This window comes from Chlorocebus sabaeus, chromosome 5 (assembly GCF_047675955.1).
Source record: "Chlorocebus sabaeus isolate Y175 chromosome 5, mChlSab1.0.hap1, whole genome shotgun sequence".
Taxonomy (NCBI): Eukaryota; Metazoa; Chordata; class Mammalia; order Primates; family Cercopithecidae; genus Chlorocebus; species Chlorocebus sabaeus.
The window spans coordinates 81,724,811-81,741,552 of record NC_132908.1 but is presented as its reverse complement, the minus strand read 5'-3'; the positions used below and the strand labels follow the sequence as shown (position 1 = coordinate 81,741,552).

The window sequence follows — 16,742 nt, the reverse complement described above, 5'->3', positions numbered from 1 at the left end:
AGAACTCTCTTCCGTGGCCAGGCGTGGTGGCTCACACCTATAATCCCAGCACTTTGGGAGGCCGAGGCAGGTAGATTACCTGAAGTCTGGAGTTCGAGACCAGCCTGGCCAACATGGTGAAACCCCATCTCTACTAAAAATACAAAAAATTAACTGGGCATGGTGGCACAAACCTGTAATCCTAAGTATTCGGGAGGCTGAGGCAGGAGAATCGCTTGAACCTGCAGGGTGGAGGTTGCAGTGAGCTGAGACTGCACCACTGAGGTTGCAGTGAGCCGAGATTGCGCCACTGCACGGCAGCCTGGGCAACAAAAGCAAAACTCCGTCTCAAAAAACAAAACAAACAAAAAACTGGCTTCCATGCTTCCCATGAGTGTGACCATCTCTGTCCCTCAAGGCCACATGCTACACAATGATTCCAGGTTAGAAGGTGCACCTGGGCCGGGTGCGGTGGCTCAAGCCTGTAATCCCAGCACTTTGGGAGGCCGAGATGGGCAGATCACGAGGTCAGGAGATCGAGACCATCCTGGCTAACACGGTGAAACCCCGTCTCTACTAAAAATACAAAAAACTAGCCAGGCGAGGTGGCGGGCGCCTGTAGTCCCAGCTACTTGGGAGGCTGAGGCAGGAGAATGGCGTGAACCCGGGAGGCGGAGCTTGCAGTGAGCTGAGATCCGGCCACTGTACTCCCAGCCTGGAGCACAGAGTGAGACTCCGTCTCAAAAAAAAAAAAAAAAAAAAAAAAAAAAAGAAAGTGCACCTGGAGCCTGCAGATACGGGCTGGCTCCACCGATCCCAGCACCCCCCACGGGTCACCCCCGGCCGGGGGTCCTACCAGCTCAAAGCCAGAAAGCACCTCGTCTCTGTTGAGACAATGGAAGTCAGTGAAAATTCCAAATGAGGCTCAATCCTCCATGAGGAGATGGAACAGCATAGAAGCTTCTTTCTACCAACTTCCTAGATAGGATCACAATCCTTCCACCCTGCGGGCGGGGGCCTGTTCCAGCTGCGGAATCCTTTCCAGGGCCCAGGGTGGGGCATCATCCCTGTGGGGGGCTCATCCCTGCCTAGCCTCCTGCCTTCTGAGGACCTCGGCTGGGAACGGTCCACCTGGTGGACTCTCATGCTGGCCTGGTGGATAACCGCTGCGCTCTAGAGCCAGACAGCCCCGGGTTCGCATTCCCCACATGGAGGGCCCTGGGTTTTTCATAAGCAAAGTGAGGGACACACATCTTTCTCACAGGATTGAGGTAGGGTTGGCATCTTCATCACTGTGACTTTTTTGAGACAGAGTCTCACTCTGTCACCCAGGCTGGAATGAAGTGGTGCGATCTTGGCTCAGTGCAACTTCTGCCTCCCAGCTTCAGGCAACTCTCGTGCCTCAACCTCCCCTGTAGTTGGGACTACAGGCATCCGCCACCACGCCCGGCTAATTTTTTGTATTTTTAGTAGAGATGGGGTTTCGCCATGTTGGCCAGGCTGGTCTTGAACTCCTGAGCTCAGGCAATCTGTGCACCTCGGCCTCCCAAAGTGCTGGGATTACAGGTGTGAGCCACCGTGCCCGGCCCACAGTGATTTTTATTACCCAAGATTCGGCTCCACGGTACCTCTCGGGGAAGCCTTCCCTGACTCCCCCAGGCCAGGATACATGCTCCAGAAATAACTAAAACTTTCTAGATGTTCTGTATAATCTGTATATTACATCTATTAATGCTTTAGAGTGTATATTTGTGTACTTTTATAAGCATATACCTGCGTGTACACACACATTTGCTTATATGTAGATGTCTATGTTTTCAGGAACCTCAGCTGAGTCCCAACTCCGTGATAGTTTCTGAAGGACGATGACCTTGCTAGTCAGGGCCGTGGTCCCAGAACTGGTGGTGCCAATTTCATGTAAGGTTTGGCTGGGTTGGGGGCCTCTCCCCTTCCCCTTTGGCCCCAGTGCACCTAGGAGACCAATTGTCCCGGAGTACAGGTGGGACAGTCGGCCCAGAGCCTTCCCTGTCACTCCTTCTCTGCTGGTCACTTGGGAACTGGCAAGAAAACTCAGAAATTCTCTCTTTTGGGGCCCTGAGGAGGCAGAGATGGGGGCAGCCACCTCACACAGGGATGCCCTCCCTCCCTGCCCTTTTTTTTTTTTTTTTTTAAGATGGAGTCTTGCTCTGTCACCCAGGCTGGAGTGCAGTGGCATGATCTCGGGTCATTGCAACCTCTGCCTCCTGGGTTCAAACAATTCTCTTGCCTCGGCCTCCCAAATAGCTGGGACTACATATGCCCGCCACCATGCCCAGCTAACGTTTGTATTATTAGTAGACACAGGGTTTCACGATGTTGGCCAGGCTGGTCTCCAACTCCTGACCTCAAATGATCCACCCGCCTCGGCCTCCCAAAGAACTGGGATTACAGGCGTTGAGCCACCCCACCTGGCCGAATAGTACATTTTAATTTATTCCTATCAAAATTAGAAGAGCTGAGTCCTTTTTCTTTCACTAGATAGGAAACTTCCTACCCCTCTGTCCTGAGGGCAGCTGAGCAGGAAGAGGCCTACCTGCACTTCCTACAGGAATGGCCTAGGGCTGTGATGCTCTTCTTCCCGGTCCACAGATGAAGACGCCGAGGCTCAAAGAACTATCTGGCTAAGGGCGTACAGTCAGCTGGCGGGAGGTGGAACCGGATCCGGGCCCTTCCAGGTCCTGCCCCGAGCTGCTCAAACTCTTTGGGGTCTTCGCTGCCTTTCAGAGGAGTTTCTCGTGGAGTTTGCCTCCGAGTCTAGCCCTCACCTCCTGCGGGAGGAATCCCCCAGCACTAGAGAAAAAGCCCAGATGCGATGCCCCAGGGCTGTGCACCCACAAGCCATGCCCGCCCTCCCTGTGTGGTTAAGAGGGGGCAGAGGGAGAGCTGGGGATGTGGAGGCTGCTCCATTCTTCCTCTGCCTGGAGTGGCAGGGAGTGTCCCTATCCGCTCAGGCAGTTGGGGGAGGGGGACCTTGCATCCGTGCTCCTGGGGTCTGGGGGACACCCCTGTGCCCTGCTCCTTCCCCGGGCATGAAGGGGACCCCAGAATCTAGCTCTGGGGTCTGCCCCTGTGTCCAGCTCCTTCCCAAGGCAGGAGGGGGACCCCTGCATCCCACCCCTGGGGTCTGGGGGGATGCCTGTGTCCTGCTCCTTCCCCGGGCATGAAGAGGACCCCTGCATCTCAGCCCTGGGGTCTGGGGGACACCTGTGTCCTGCTCCTTCCCCGGGCATGAAGAGGACCCCTGCATCTCAGCCCTGGGGTCTGGGGGACACCTGTGTCCTGCTCCTTCCCCGGGCATGAAGAGGACCCCTGCATCTCAGCCCTGGGGTCTGGGGGACACCTGTGTCCTGCTCCTTCCCCGGGCATGAAGAGGACCCCTGCATCTCAGCCCTGGGGTCTGGGGGACACCTGTGTCCTGCTCCTTCCCCGGGCATGAAGAGGACCCCTGCATCTCAGCCCTGGGGTCTAGGGGGACACCCCTGTGTCCAGCTCCTTCCCCGGGCTCATTGCCCGGCCATTTAGGCCAGAGTATCAGAATGTGGCTGTGGACTTTTTACAATCAGAGAAAAGGAAAAGCCCCCAAATTTTTGAAATATTTTTGTGGAACGGAGTTGGAAGGAACTGATGCAGGCGCCCTGCTTGTGTTGGGTAGGGGCTGTGGTCAGCGCCACTGACCACCCCAAAACCCCCAATCAAAGAGGTAAGGTGTCTTTGGCTTTGAGGGGTAGGGTCAGGTGTCCAGGTGAAGGGGTTCAAGGCGGTGATGGAGCCTGGGCCAAGACCCAGTCCAGAGAGGGGGTCCCTCATTCATGAATACAGACTCCCAGTAGCCAGGCAGACCAACATGGCCAACGTGGCTGCTGTATCTGATAAGACCCGGGTGCTCAGTCTACGTGGAAAAAATGTCTATTTGGCCTTAGAAAAAATGGTTTTCTTCTGAAAAGCTATGGATGTCACTCAGAAGATTGCAAATTCTGTAAAAAGTCCTCATGGATGTGTTAAATATTAAACAGACTTTTGTGTCTTTTTTTTTAAAAAAAATGATATTTTATTTCAGTTTCTACCTTCCGACAACTCAAGGTGCAATATATACACACATTTTTTTCTTCACAGCAAACACCTTTGATTTTAGCACTGTTTTGAGATCTTCACCCTTGAAATTTTCTCAACCTTAAAATACTTTGTAGAACATCACCGAGTGGGACACAAGATTGCAAAAACGCAACAGAGAAGATACTGGTGTCACTGCACACCACTGGGGGCTACCAACAAGGCAATGTCCGGATGTGACCACCACGAGTCTAGGAAAGAGAAAGCAGAGGGCGTGTGCATGGGAGACGCCACTGATAGTTCCAAGGGGGGCTGCCAGGTCCAAGGCGGCGGCAGGTCAACCGTGTCCTGACACATTTACATGTTTTAAGGGGATCCATGTATGTTGTCTGAATTTCTAGCATTTCCTAGTGTTCAAACGTTTGCCTTATCTTTCCCCAAGTGTCCTCCCAGAAGACCCTAAGCCACAGCCCCAGGCTCGCCAGGAATGCCAGGAGCTCCTCTCCAACAGACAAACCCAAGACAAGCTGTCTCTTGCAGGGAGATCTGGAGTCCACCCCTTAGGGCTGCACGTCCTAAGGGCATGCCGTCGTCCCCCACCTCTATTTCATGAGCAAATCATCTAGGATTAAGGAGGGAGTGGGCACAGCCCCCTAGTTCCAGTCAATGAACAGGGGATTTACTGACAGGCATCCTCTTTCTAGTTAAAGTGCAAAGTCCCTCAAGGTGCAGCTCAAGGGAGCTTCAGGCTGCAGCGGGCTCAGGCTCTGTTTTGTCAGGTCCCAGAGCCTGCAGATAAAGAGGATGGGCTGGGTTCTCCCCAAATTGCACTGTCCTGCGGGAGGGGTGTAGAAGGGAAGTTGGGGTGAACCCAGCCCATCCTCTCTCCCCTTGGACATGGTTTTTCCCTTTCCAATAGTAACTAAGAAACCCTACCCCCACCCCCAACTCCCGTGGAAGCACTGTCCCACTGAAATCCCGTGGTCACGTGCATCCCCAGGCACAGCTGCAGGTAGGGCCGCGCTCCCGAGGGCTCTCACTCACCGCAGTCTGCAGGCTAGAGACACCCACACAAACCCAATCCCTTGCCAGCACCGGAGTCAGGCTCCCACGGTGGCATGCATCCTTACGAGCCTGTCGGTCACATGGTTGATTCCATCCCTTTCCTGGACAGCATGCTACCCAGGCCCAGGGAGGCCCAGGGATGCATGCGGGCCTGAGGCACAGAAGGCAGGCCCCCTGAGCGCCTGTGTGGAGGGTGGCTTCCAGGCCAGTGTTGGCTGCAGGAGAACAGTCTGGACGTGGTTCTTCTGTTTGGTGTCTCAGGCACCAACACATTCCTATTCCTGGCCCGCGGCAGCAAGGGTTCCTGGGGTGCATGGCCTGTGTGACTCCAGGAAGCCCTGCTCTGTCTGTGGCCTTAGCCTGTGCGAGCCAGGCGGGGTGCACCTGGCATCCGACTCCCCTTTCCTGTGGACGCAGCTGGGAGCTTCTGAAGTGAAACCTATCTCCAAGAATCATCAATGTGAATACGTGATTTACAGGACAAGGGAGTGAGATGGCTGCATCCTAAGAAAAATGGTTCAGCGGAAGTGAATGGCTCACTGGGACTGGAAATGGGACAGGAAAAGGAGTGAGAGTGGCCTTCAGTGAGAACCTGGCAGCTTCGCCTTGTGGCCGCAGAAACGGAGGAGGGACCAGCCTCAGAACACCTGCCTGCTGGGTCCAGAGGGGGCTCTCCCTCCCCTCTCCCTGAGGCTGGACCACTGCCACGCTGTGAGCATCCCTTCCTCTGCGACAAGGAACCCTCTGATTTTTGAAGTTCTCTTTCTCGAGCTCCACGCTGTTCTTGGAAACACTACTGGACTCCCTGGCTGCGCTGTGGTCTGGTTTTAGGTAATTCAGTAACAAAGCTGATCTAACCACACGGACCTACCTGGATCCTTCCTAATTAAAAAGCCAACAGAGGCTGTGTGTGGTGCCTCAGGCCTGTAATCCCAGCACTTTGGGAGGCTGAAGTGGGTAGATCACCTGAGGTCAGGAGTTCGAGACCAGCCTGGCCAACATGGTGAAACCCCATCTCTACTAAAAATACAAAAATTGGCCAGGTGTGGTGGCATGCACCTGTAGTCCCAGCTACTCAAGAGTCTGAGGCAGGAGAATTGCTTGAACCCAGAAGGCAGAGGTTGCAGTGAGCAGAGATCATGCCACTGCACTCTAGCCTGGGTGACAGAGCAAGACTCTGTTTCAAAAAAAAAGAAAAGAAAAGAAAAGAAAAGAAAAGAAAAAAGCCAGGTGTGGTGGCTCACCCCTGTAATCCCAGCACTTTGGGTGGCTGGGGCAGGTGGATCACCTCAAGTCGGGAGTTTGAGACCAGCCTGACCAACATGGAGAAACCCTGTCTCTACTAAAAATACAAAATTAGCTGGGTGTGGTGGCACATGCCTGTAATCCAGGCTACTCGGGAGGGGAGGCTGAGGCAGGAGAATCGCTTGAACCTGGGAGGTGGAGGTTGCAGTGAGCAGAGATCGAGACACTGCACTCCAGCCTGGGCAACAAGAATGAAACTCCGTCTCAAAAAAAAAAAAAAAAAAAAAGGCCAACAGATAGTGGGACCCAGGAAGGTCAGGCCAGTAGCTTACAGCCCTGGCTTCCGGCTGAGGAACCCCAGTTAGACTGAAACCTTTCACAAGCTCTTTACGGTGTGAACCTGCATTCCTCGTGTCAGGGGTCTGGAGGAGCAGGTGCTCCGGGGTGATAAGGTAACCCAGGCAGAAGAGCCTAGGGAAAAGGGAAATCTCACGGCTCCAGCCTTCTTTCCTCATAACTGAACTCCTCAGCATTACTGGGCTTGGAGGCGTGAGTGAGAGGCCTGTTTGATTTTAACTCACAGGAAGGAAAGAAGACGAGGGCTGGCGGTGCCTGTGATTCCCGCACTCGGCCTCGGTGCTGGTTTTAAACCCAGCATGTGTTGCTTGGATTACCTGAACATCAGGATTTTAAATTGGGTACAGAGCTCAGAAACTGGTCTCTCCCTCTAGCCCTTTTGGAAATGTCAGAGCTCTTAGGCCCATTTTCTTTCTTTTGGCAATAGGAAAATCATAGAGCCTACCCCATTTCACTTACAGATAACTTACGACATCAGAATTCAGTTCTCTGGCCTTTGGTTAAACATGTGCATGCACAGGGCAGAGGCAATCTATTAACACAGCCCCTCTTAAACATCTATCAATGTTGCTACAATTCCATCAATGTTGCTAAAATTGTAACAAAGGCTAAAAACATACAATGCTGCATGTCAACATGTCCTGTTTTCAAAGCAGGGAGCTTTTCACTTGAGTAAGTTGTTTGTGTTTTGGTTCACTAGGATTCACACAGTCCTCAAGGTCGGGCAACAGAGTGCCTGCAACGGCCCCATGGACAACAGGCCTTCGCGCCCCTAGTTTTGGGCATTCTGTCTGCTGGGGCTGGGAACCTCTTCCTAGGAATCACCTGACACTTCCTGAGTTTACAGAGGGGCCACCAGAGTTCTCCTATACCCAGGTGGCCCTGGGTGTGCCCTGGTGTGACACCTCCCCACGCGGGGACCTTTGAGCAGTGTGGCTGGGTCAGTCTGCTCCGCATCAGGGCCCAGCTCACGCCTGCTCTGCCCAGGCCCTGGGGGAAGAGAGGAAACCTTGGTGGCAGGTGGTCAGCCCTGTCCCAGGCACACTGGACCTCCTCCAGGCAACCCTGGCCAGAGCCACTGTCAGCCATGGCTAGCAGGAGGCCACAGGCAGCTTCCCGAGCCATTGCCTGCTGCGCTCACAGCATAAGCAGCTGTCTCTCGGGCGTCCTGTGTGGATGGAGCACAGAGGGGACCCTTCTCTGTCAGGCTTCCTCCAACTCTGAGGAGCTAGATCTACAAGAACAGGTAGTAAAGGGAGAAATAAACAAACAGACAAAACCCCACACCTTTCCTCTCCCTGAAATGGCTATTTCAAGAGGTCTATGTGGACAAAAAAGTGTCAAGACCATTTTTGAAGTCAAAGTGCTTGGAAAAAAGTCCAACGAAGTCAGTGCTGCCTTTCCTTCCAGAGGCTGTGCACAAGCCCTCCAGTGCCCAAGAGAGTCTCAGAATCAAACAAAACTTCCAAACAAAAATCCTACACATGCAGGGGTAAGTCTTGTGGGCACCGCAGAACAAAAGCTGAATGCGTTTCACTAACACGAATAATACATGACTAAGAACGCTGACAACGACGCGGCTGAAGGGAGCCTCTGGACAGTCAGCCCTCAGCGTGGCCCGAGTTTCGCCAGTGTGGGGAGGAGAGCAGTGCCCTGGAGCTGTGGCTGGACGCCGCAGGAGGTGTGTATTATTTGCAGTTGGCATCAGAGCGAGGGGCGTCCGCACACCCCTTGCTCTGTGATGTTTCTCTAAATGGATTCGGTGGAGACACGGCCGTTGGGGTCCAACGATGGGGGAAGGGGCACCCCAGCCTGCGCAACTCCCCCACCCCAGCCCAACTCATGGCGAGCGCACTGGCAGCATGGCCACAGTCCGGCCAGCGGCACTGCCAGGCTGAAATCACTCACGCACCATGTAGCCAGGGGCCCTGAGGCCCGGCTCCCCCATTCTGCAGTCTGGCGACATGTGGTCCAAATGCATCAGATGACACCACATTTCAGATAATGCCCCAGACACACATTCTGTGATCCAACCAATCTGTGCTCGTCTCTGGACCATTCCGGGGAGGCATTCCCTGGAGGGAAATCTTCCAAGCAGCGGCCGGGTTAGTGACTCTCAGGCTTACAAACAAGACGGGACTTATCTGACCGAATGTCAGAGGAGGTAGCCAGGAAGGGCAGGAGGGGAGGATGGCGGGTGAAGGGAGAGCCCCGCGGGCCTATTTGGCGGTCAGGGACCACAGCAGCGACGGGTAGGAGGCAGGGGACCCCAGGCAGGCTGGCAGCGTCCACGCATGGTGAAACAGAAGGCTCTGGACCCAGCATGCAGGTGTCAGGGTCAGGCCCCGGGTCCACGGGCTGGCCTGGAGTGCCTGGTACAGATCCACAGAAGAGAAGGGCCATGGTTCCCAGGCAGTAGGTGCGAGGTGAAGGGAGTCTCTGCAGAGGCTGGAGGAAGGAGCTGCAAAGGTCTGGTGGGGAAGGAAAAAGCCCCTTCCGGAGCCCCTGGGGGCAGAGACCCAGTGCTCAGCCCTTAGAGGCAGAGTCCATGCCACTGGCTCGCCCCACACGTCACACAGAACTGCCTCTCTCCAGCTGCTGTCTCTCCCAGCTCAGACTTTCCTGCCTTGTCTGGAATAAAGAGCAGCACTGTTTGCTTTTAGAAAGGGTGGCTGTCTAGTGACTACTAAAGAAACTTCTCTTTCCTGTGCTTCTTGTGAGGGACACACGGCACAACGCTGCTTCGTGACCACGGAGCCTTCTCTGCTTCAGAAGGGAGCTGTCCACCAGGCGGGTGCATTTCAGACGGTCTGTGTGGTCTGCTGCAGACACCTCGGCACTGCTGTGGCTCTGGCGGAGACACACAGATCCCGGCCGTCTGCAGGGCACACACACGTCCCTCTGGTGGGAGCCGGGTCTTGCTCCAGCCAGCCAAGAGCATCCTCTGCACCACTCCCTCTCTCTCCCTAAAACAGGCGTTTCTTCCTCAAGGGTCCTGTGACTTCCCGTTCCTGCCCCACAGAGGGAGACTGGGGAAGAGTGAGGACCGGTCACAGCCCCACACTGAGAGGGCTGGATGGGAGCCACATGTGCACCCATTGCAGGGAATGTGGCCCAGGGCCGCCCACCATGAGTGGCAGGGCCAGTCCTCCACTACTGGGTGTGCCGGCTGCAGCCCCCCCTCATGGCTGTCCTGCCTGCATCCCTTGCCCGCCCCTACCCTTGCCAGCCCTGGGCCCATGATGGCCCACGGAGTCCTTCCCCTCCTCCCTCTTGGTCTCATCTCACAAGCCTGGCACTCGGGGTACAGCAGGTCACCTTGGCTTTAGCCATGTGACCCAAGGGACACTTTGGCACATGGATAGGGGGGCGCAGACACAGGCAGAGAAGAGGGAGGAGCAGCGGATTCTTCTAACCACTAGTTCTAGGGCAGCAGGTGCAGCTCTGGGTGCTGCTGGCTTCATGCAGGTCACGGGTGGGGTGACGACCGGGCACTGGGCCCGGGAGAATGGCGCATGGTCTCAGTCCTCCTGCAGAGTGTGACCTCTGGGGCCTACTCAGTGGCCATTTGCTCAATGTGGTCACTAAGCAGCTTGTATTGCTCTGGAAGAGAAAGCGATGTTATTTCTCAGATGAAAGATGGTGACAGGGACAGGTGTGTCCTGCTCTTGTCACTCAGACAGGGGCGAATCAGGGCCTCCCTGGGAGCAGGGCTGCGGCTCCTGAACTGCACTGCCTTCCGCAGGCCACACAGCTTGTGCGCTTCAGGGCAGGGCTGTGCCACGAGGGCGCACTGCACACGCAGCCTCTTGGCCAGCACGCCGCCTGTGGGGCAAGCAGGTGGCTGGAAGGGGCCCTCAAAAATGGGAACGCACCTTCTTATGAAAATGGTATCATGGGGCGCAGCCCCTGCAGCCTGTGACAGGCACGGGGCAGTCAGTCTAGCTACCCTGGGGACTGGGAGAGGTGGCAGCATCCCCCTTGCCCTGTGCCAGTGAGGTGGGGCTGCTAGCAACATTCTGAGACAGTCTAATGGCCACTGGCGCTCTCATGCCTCCTCAGGCCGCTCCACTACAGACCCCGTGAATTAGGTGGAGAATGGGATTTTCTGAAGAATATGGGTCGATCCGTATCCACGCCTAAGTGTAAGTCCTTTTCAACGCAGAGGAACCAACGCTTGCAGCAGATGGCGCCGCGCACAGGGACTGGCCCCTGCGCAGGAGGGCGTCAACGTCACAGCATTTCCCTGCTGTCACGGAAGCCAGAGATTCCAGAGAAACCTCAAAACTCCCTCCCCACCACCCTTGTCCCCTGGCACTCGTCATGGCAGTGTGGTCTGAGAAAGAAAAGGATGCCACACGGGAGCCATTTAGAAGCGGGCAACTTGGGGCCAGAGTTTGGCTCCGTGCAAGCTGAGTCCAAGAGCTGCATCCTCCCCTTCCTCTGTCCTGTGAACACCGGGGCTGCAGCCTCAATGCCCACAATCCCATCTAGCAGAAATGGATTCCAAATGGAATGAGAGGTGTCCTGTGCGTCTGTCTACACACACTGGGGAGAGAGGAGGGCCGTCTGCCCAAAGCTCAGCACCAGTTTCCGACTGCAACACGACATGCCTTCTGCAGTGCAGAAGCACCAGTGGGCGCAGCACTGGCTCCTGACCCCAGCCCTGCCCGCCTCCCGCCAGCGGCCTCCCGCAGACGCACCTTCATCCAGGTTGCCAATCACAGCCTGCTTCTTCAGGAAGTCATTGCACAGCTTCTTGTTCAGTCCGAAGGCCAGCATGTTGTGCGAGAACGTGCTGCAGGAGAAAACCCAAGAGCGTCACCCGCCGGCTTCCCAGGGGAAAGGGCCGAGGAGCTGGGCCCTCGTCTCTGGGACGCCCACCGTGGCCTGCCTGGAATTGTCAGCAAAAACTGAAACGCACTGCTGCCTAATTAACCACCAGCAACTCTCGCTGTGGCACTGCAGCCACCAGGGGTTGCGTAGGAGGCGGATTAATTATGAGCTGGCATGGAGGCCAGTGAAATGAACTCCATGCCTCAGAGCAGGCTGACACAGCACCCCAGGGTGTGACAGCTTACAGGTCGTGACAGCTCACAGCGTGGGCCCGCCCCCTCTCTCCCTGCCCCCCCTTTCTCCTCCCCCTTTCCCACGCCCGCCCTTACCCCAGCTGCCCAAAGGTGATGTTCTCGTTGAACCGGAGGCTATCATCGCGCTCCTCCTGCGTCATGTGGCACCACTTCTCCCTGCAAGCACAGGAGGTGACAGGAGCGGGACTCAGACGGTGCTGTCCTTGCCCCTGCTCCTCGCCCTGCTCTGACCCGCGGGTGCTGGCGGCACCCATGTACGGCCCCCCGGGCACAGAAAGGGGTGCCTTTCACCAGAGAGCCGTGTGCTGAGCCTTTCCACAAGGCCTGCCGGGATCCTGACACCGCGCTTGGGGTCCCCAACGTTCATCTCACTCTTCACAAGATAAAGAGACGCGGAAACAGAAGGGTTCTTTATGGCCCTGAAGGTGCGGAGCGCCACGCGGCTACCCAGGCATTCTACAGGCAGCGGGGCCAGCCCCAGAGCCTCGCTACAGCGGGAGAGTGGGGTCTGGGCCTGTCCTCGGGGAAGAAACCTCCAGAGAGGGAAGGGACCTGCCCAACATCCCAGGACAGTGGGCCTTGGTGGCCCAGGGAACGTTTTCAGATCACACCCGTGTCTCCTGACCAGCCTGATGGGCCAGGCGAGGTGCGACATCCTGGGGCCAGTTGCGGATGGCAGCTTCCACAGAGGCCGAGGGCACTGAGGGCCACACTGTGCCCTGCCTGAAGAGGGCTGTGCCCTGCTCAGCTGTGCTTTCTCTGTGTCGGCTTTCTCAAGGCCCTCAATGCTCTCTCTAGTCCCCTCCCTAAATAACACAGACCAGGCCCCCACGCTTCCCGCTGGCCCCTCTGACCGTGACCCTGTGGGTGCTGTGGACCATAGTGAAGACAGCACCCAGGCGTGAGAACAAAGTGCTGAAAACCCAATGAGACGGCATCGACCGAGGTTTGCACCGAGCTTCAGGAGCCGGGGGGGACCCTGATGCGTTCTCCGCACAAGGCCTGGGGTGGGAAGGTGTTCTGAGCGTTCACCTGCTGCATGCTTTAGAGTGGAGTGCTGTTAATCCCTCATCTGTCTGGGGCAGAACAAGGGGACTCTCCACTCCTTCCCAGCCCTCATTGCCACAGAGCTTTTCTGCGTTGCCGGCTCGTTCCCCGCCCCTTGGGCAGGGCCTGGGGCCTCCCTGACCCTTACACAACTCCCTGGACACCACGCCCATCTGAGAAGCTACCTGCAGAAGCAGCTGCGAACGTGGAGACATTAATTTGAGCCCCTTTCCCCTTAAAAAGAAAACTGGATGGATGAGTCTGACTAAAATAAGGTTGAGAGGAAGATCAAAGAAGGGGGAGAAGGATGGTATGAGAGGGTGAGAGGTTGGGATCATGGAGAAGCCAGAGGAAGAGAAACAAAACAAAGGAACATGAACTCCTGGCTCCTCGCCACCCCCGGCCCACGAGAGGTCACTGGCACTGCTGCAGCTTAGCAGGCGTCACAGGGCATCAGGGGCATGATGGGAGTGACGGACAAAGGTCACTCCCGGCCTCCTTGTGCCGATGGCAGGATGCCCATGAAGACACCAGAATATACTTCCAGGTACTCTGCAGAGTCCCATCCCATTTCCTTCCTACTGTCTTTCCCCAAAACAGCCCCCTTGAGGGTTGTTCAGACATAAACCCCTGCACCACCCGCAGGCCTGCTGCGCACAGTTGGGCAGGTTGGGCCCTGCACAACCCCAGACCGCACGGGAATGGCTCCCTTGGAGTTGTGCAGCACAGGAGCCCCGACCCCTCCTCTCCTGAGCCAGATGACGCGGCGATTCTTCTCGCCATGGTGAGGACAAAAACTGAGACATTTAACCTGACGTCTCAAGAAAGAGGTAAATGGTCACTGGCAGTAGCAGATGAGGTCATGTCCACGATAAAATCACTTCTTACAACTGACTTCAGGCCGGGCGCGGTGGCTCATGCCTGTCATCCCAGCACTTTGGGAGGTCGAGGCGGTCAGATCACCTGAGTTCAGGAGTTCAAGACCAGCCTGGCCAACATGACAAAACCCCATCTCTACTGAAAATACAAATATTAGGCCGGGCGCGGTGGCTCACACCTGTAATCCCAGTACTTTGGGAGGCTGAGGCGGGTGAATCACCTGAGGTTAGGAGTTTGAGACCAGCCTGACCAACATGGTGAAATCCCGTCTCTACTAAAAATATGAAATTAGCCGGGCATGGTGGTGGGCACCTCTAATCCCAGCTACTTGGGAGGCTGAGGCAGAATTGCTTGAACCCAGGACGTGGAGGTTGCAGTGAGCTGAGATCGCACCACTGCACTCCAGCCTGGGCAATAAGAGCAAAACTCTGTCTCAAAAAAAAAAAGAGAAAGAAAGAAAAAGAAAAGAAAAAAGAGAAAAGAAAAGAAAAATTAGCTGGGCATGGTGGCGGGCACCTGTAATGCCAGCTACTCGGGAGGCTGGGACAGGAGAATAGCTTGAACCCAGGAGGTGGAGGCTGCAGTGAGCTGAGATTGCACCACTGCACTCCAGCCTGGGCAACAGAGTGAGACTCCATCTCAAAAAACAAAACAAAAAAGAGTTCAATTTCCAGTGCTGATCAAGCTCTGACACTGCACAGCGAGCTGAACTTGCGTCTACACTGCCTCGGTGGGAATCTGGATGGGACTGACCGCCTGCTGCGAGGGAAACCTTCTGAACGGAGAAACACCTGCCTCTGGAAACAGAGAGGATGATAATGGCTTCTTGCTGTCAGCAGAGGTTACCAAAAAAGAGATGGCATGTTAGAGGCATGAGGTTGCCTGGGGACTTGGAGGCAACCTCGCCCCCTGCCACCTGCCTCAATCTCAAAGCAATATTCAGCCTTCTTCTGGGGAAGGCTCAGGGGCCGGTCAGAGATGAGGAGCCGGTACAGAGCTATGTGTGGACAAAGCTCATCTGCCCTGGTGAGAAGGCCCAGGAGGCCAGCTGTCCCCTCAGCTGAGCTCAGGACAGACCACCCCTCCCCAGCAGCACCGACCAGCTCTCAGAGGATGCTGAGATGCTCCCAGCCCTCCTTGGGCCAGGGCTGTGGGGCTGACTTGTTCCTGGAAGGCTGGTTAATCACACTGTCACCCAGAGAGTCACTGAAAACCCAGGGGCTTTGTTCATGAAAGGTGTTTGTTAGGCCTAAGTGCTCCTTTAAAAGCCAGAGGTCTGCATCAAAGAAACGTGATTGCTAACGACAATGAACACCACACATATCACTGATTAGAGGAGGCAACTTCAGGCATCCTCCAGTGAGACATCGTAACAGGGAATCTATTTGAAGAGGCCGATCGGCAACTCTGAAAACACATCACAAAGGATTCTAGCCCACAGAAAGGTGAACAGGGAGAGTCAGACCCCTCTGTGGGCTGGCAGGAAACAGCCCTGTTCTAGGATTTCCTCCGGGACCCCTCGCACCCCCATCCCCGAGCGGCTGGGAAAGTGAGAGTGTGTCCTTCTTCCGTGCCTCCTCAACCTGGCGGCCCCAGCACACCGGAGAGTGGGTGGTGTTGCAAACAGGACAGGCTCTGCACCCCACCCGCGGTTTCCCAGATGAGCCGGGACCCATGTCTCCAGTGTGAACAGTGAGGCCAAGCGCGAGGCTTTCAGGTCTGCTCAGAAGGGGCTGAAGTGGCTGGCGGAGAGCCCAGCTGGCCCAGAACTGGAGCCTGCTTTCCCTGGCGTTACCGCCTTTGCCTCTCGAGCTCATGCTATCGCCAGGGCGTCTCAAGGTGTCACATTTGTTTTCTGACTATTTCGGAGTGCTCTGGCCTTGGCAGGCTCCCACCTGCCCAGTTCCGGGATGCATTGCCAGCCTGCCCTAGTGCTGGCCTCACCTCCCCAGGGCTGCCCTCCCCACCGGCTGCCAGGCTGCACCTGCATCTGGGCTGTGCCTGCTGCAGCAGCTCAACACAGTGCACAGCCCCCAACCTGAAGTGACCTTTGCAGGAGCCCGCACTGTAAAATGGAACAAAGTCACGTGGACACACACACCTCTTCTCCTCCTCCTCTCCAGCATCCCCTCTGGAGCGGCAGCAGAAACAGGTAAACAAAGGAACATGTCAAAGTCATGCAAGATATGTGGATGGTAAAAAGAGAACAAGCAGAGGAGGGTTATTACAGGCAGAAACGAGCGGGACAGAGAAAGACAGGATATTTGAAATAAATTAACTTCCTAGAGGTCTGAGAACTAAAGAGGCAACGCCCATCCGCCTAGAGGCATCTAAGCATTTCCCTGTTCTGGTCTCCTGCCAGAGCGGGGTCTCTCTCGAGGGTCCTCGGGCAGTCTCAGCGTCTTTCCCTCTCCACGACCCCCTGTGCCTCCCCAGGAAATGCGGCCATGGCAGAATGCTCTGGGTCCCTCGCCCCTGACAGGGTTTTAGCTGCCCCCAGAGGGAAGAATTTCACTTGAGACACGGCAAGTGCTGGGAGACTCGAGTCTTCCCCCCAGCAGCAGCCATCTGCCCACTCTCCTGATGAGGGTTAAGGGTAGAGGGTCTCCCTGGTGTTACAGAGGGGCAGATGTGCTTTATTAATGAGGAGACCGGGGCCCTGAGAGGTTCAGAGCCTTCAGTCACACGACTGGAAGGGGCTCCCCCAGGGGCTGCTGTCCCTTGCTGTCGTGTCACTATACACGGTGGATGGCACCTTTGCTTGCTATGGCATCGGCCCCCGTGGAGTGGGTGCCAGCCCCTCCCTGCTGCCATGTGCAAAGTGACCCTCAGCGAAGCTGGGAAGGTCTGGTCAGGCTGCAGACCCAAGAGGTGAGTTGCGAGCGGCAACTGCATTCACCAGGCACCAGCTCTCGAGGGCAAAGTCTCGGGGGAGGTGGCCAGCCCTTCCTCCCAGGACCCTGCTCCAGGCATTCATCCCCAGGATGCTGA

General features: G+C 56.0%; 1 protein-coding gene across 5 annotated transcripts in view; it reads right to left on the bottom strand.

The window, feature by feature from the left end:
• Positions 1–4,033: 4,033 nt before the first annotated feature.
• Positions 4,034–16,742, bottom strand: part of KIAA0513 (KIAA0513 ortholog) — a 68,325-nt gene continuing 55,616 nt past the window's right edge. For 4 of the 5 annotated variants that reach the window (XM_007994244.3, XM_073015616.1, XM_073015617.1 and 1 more), the window contains exons 10-13: positions 15,853–15,882; positions 11,901–11,981; positions 11,439–11,533; positions 4,034–10,338 (exon numbers count right to left, since the gene is read on the bottom strand). In XM_007994244.3, the coding sequence (XP_007992435.1) occupies positions 10,289–10,338; positions 11,439–11,533; positions 11,901–11,981; positions 15,853–15,882 (256 nt within the window). In that variant the 3' untranslated portion in view covers positions 4,034–10,288. The remainder of the gene's footprint in view (positions 10,339–11,438; positions 11,534–11,900; positions 11,982–15,852; positions 15,883–16,742) is intronic. The other variant, XM_007994246.3, reaches the window with a different exon arrangement.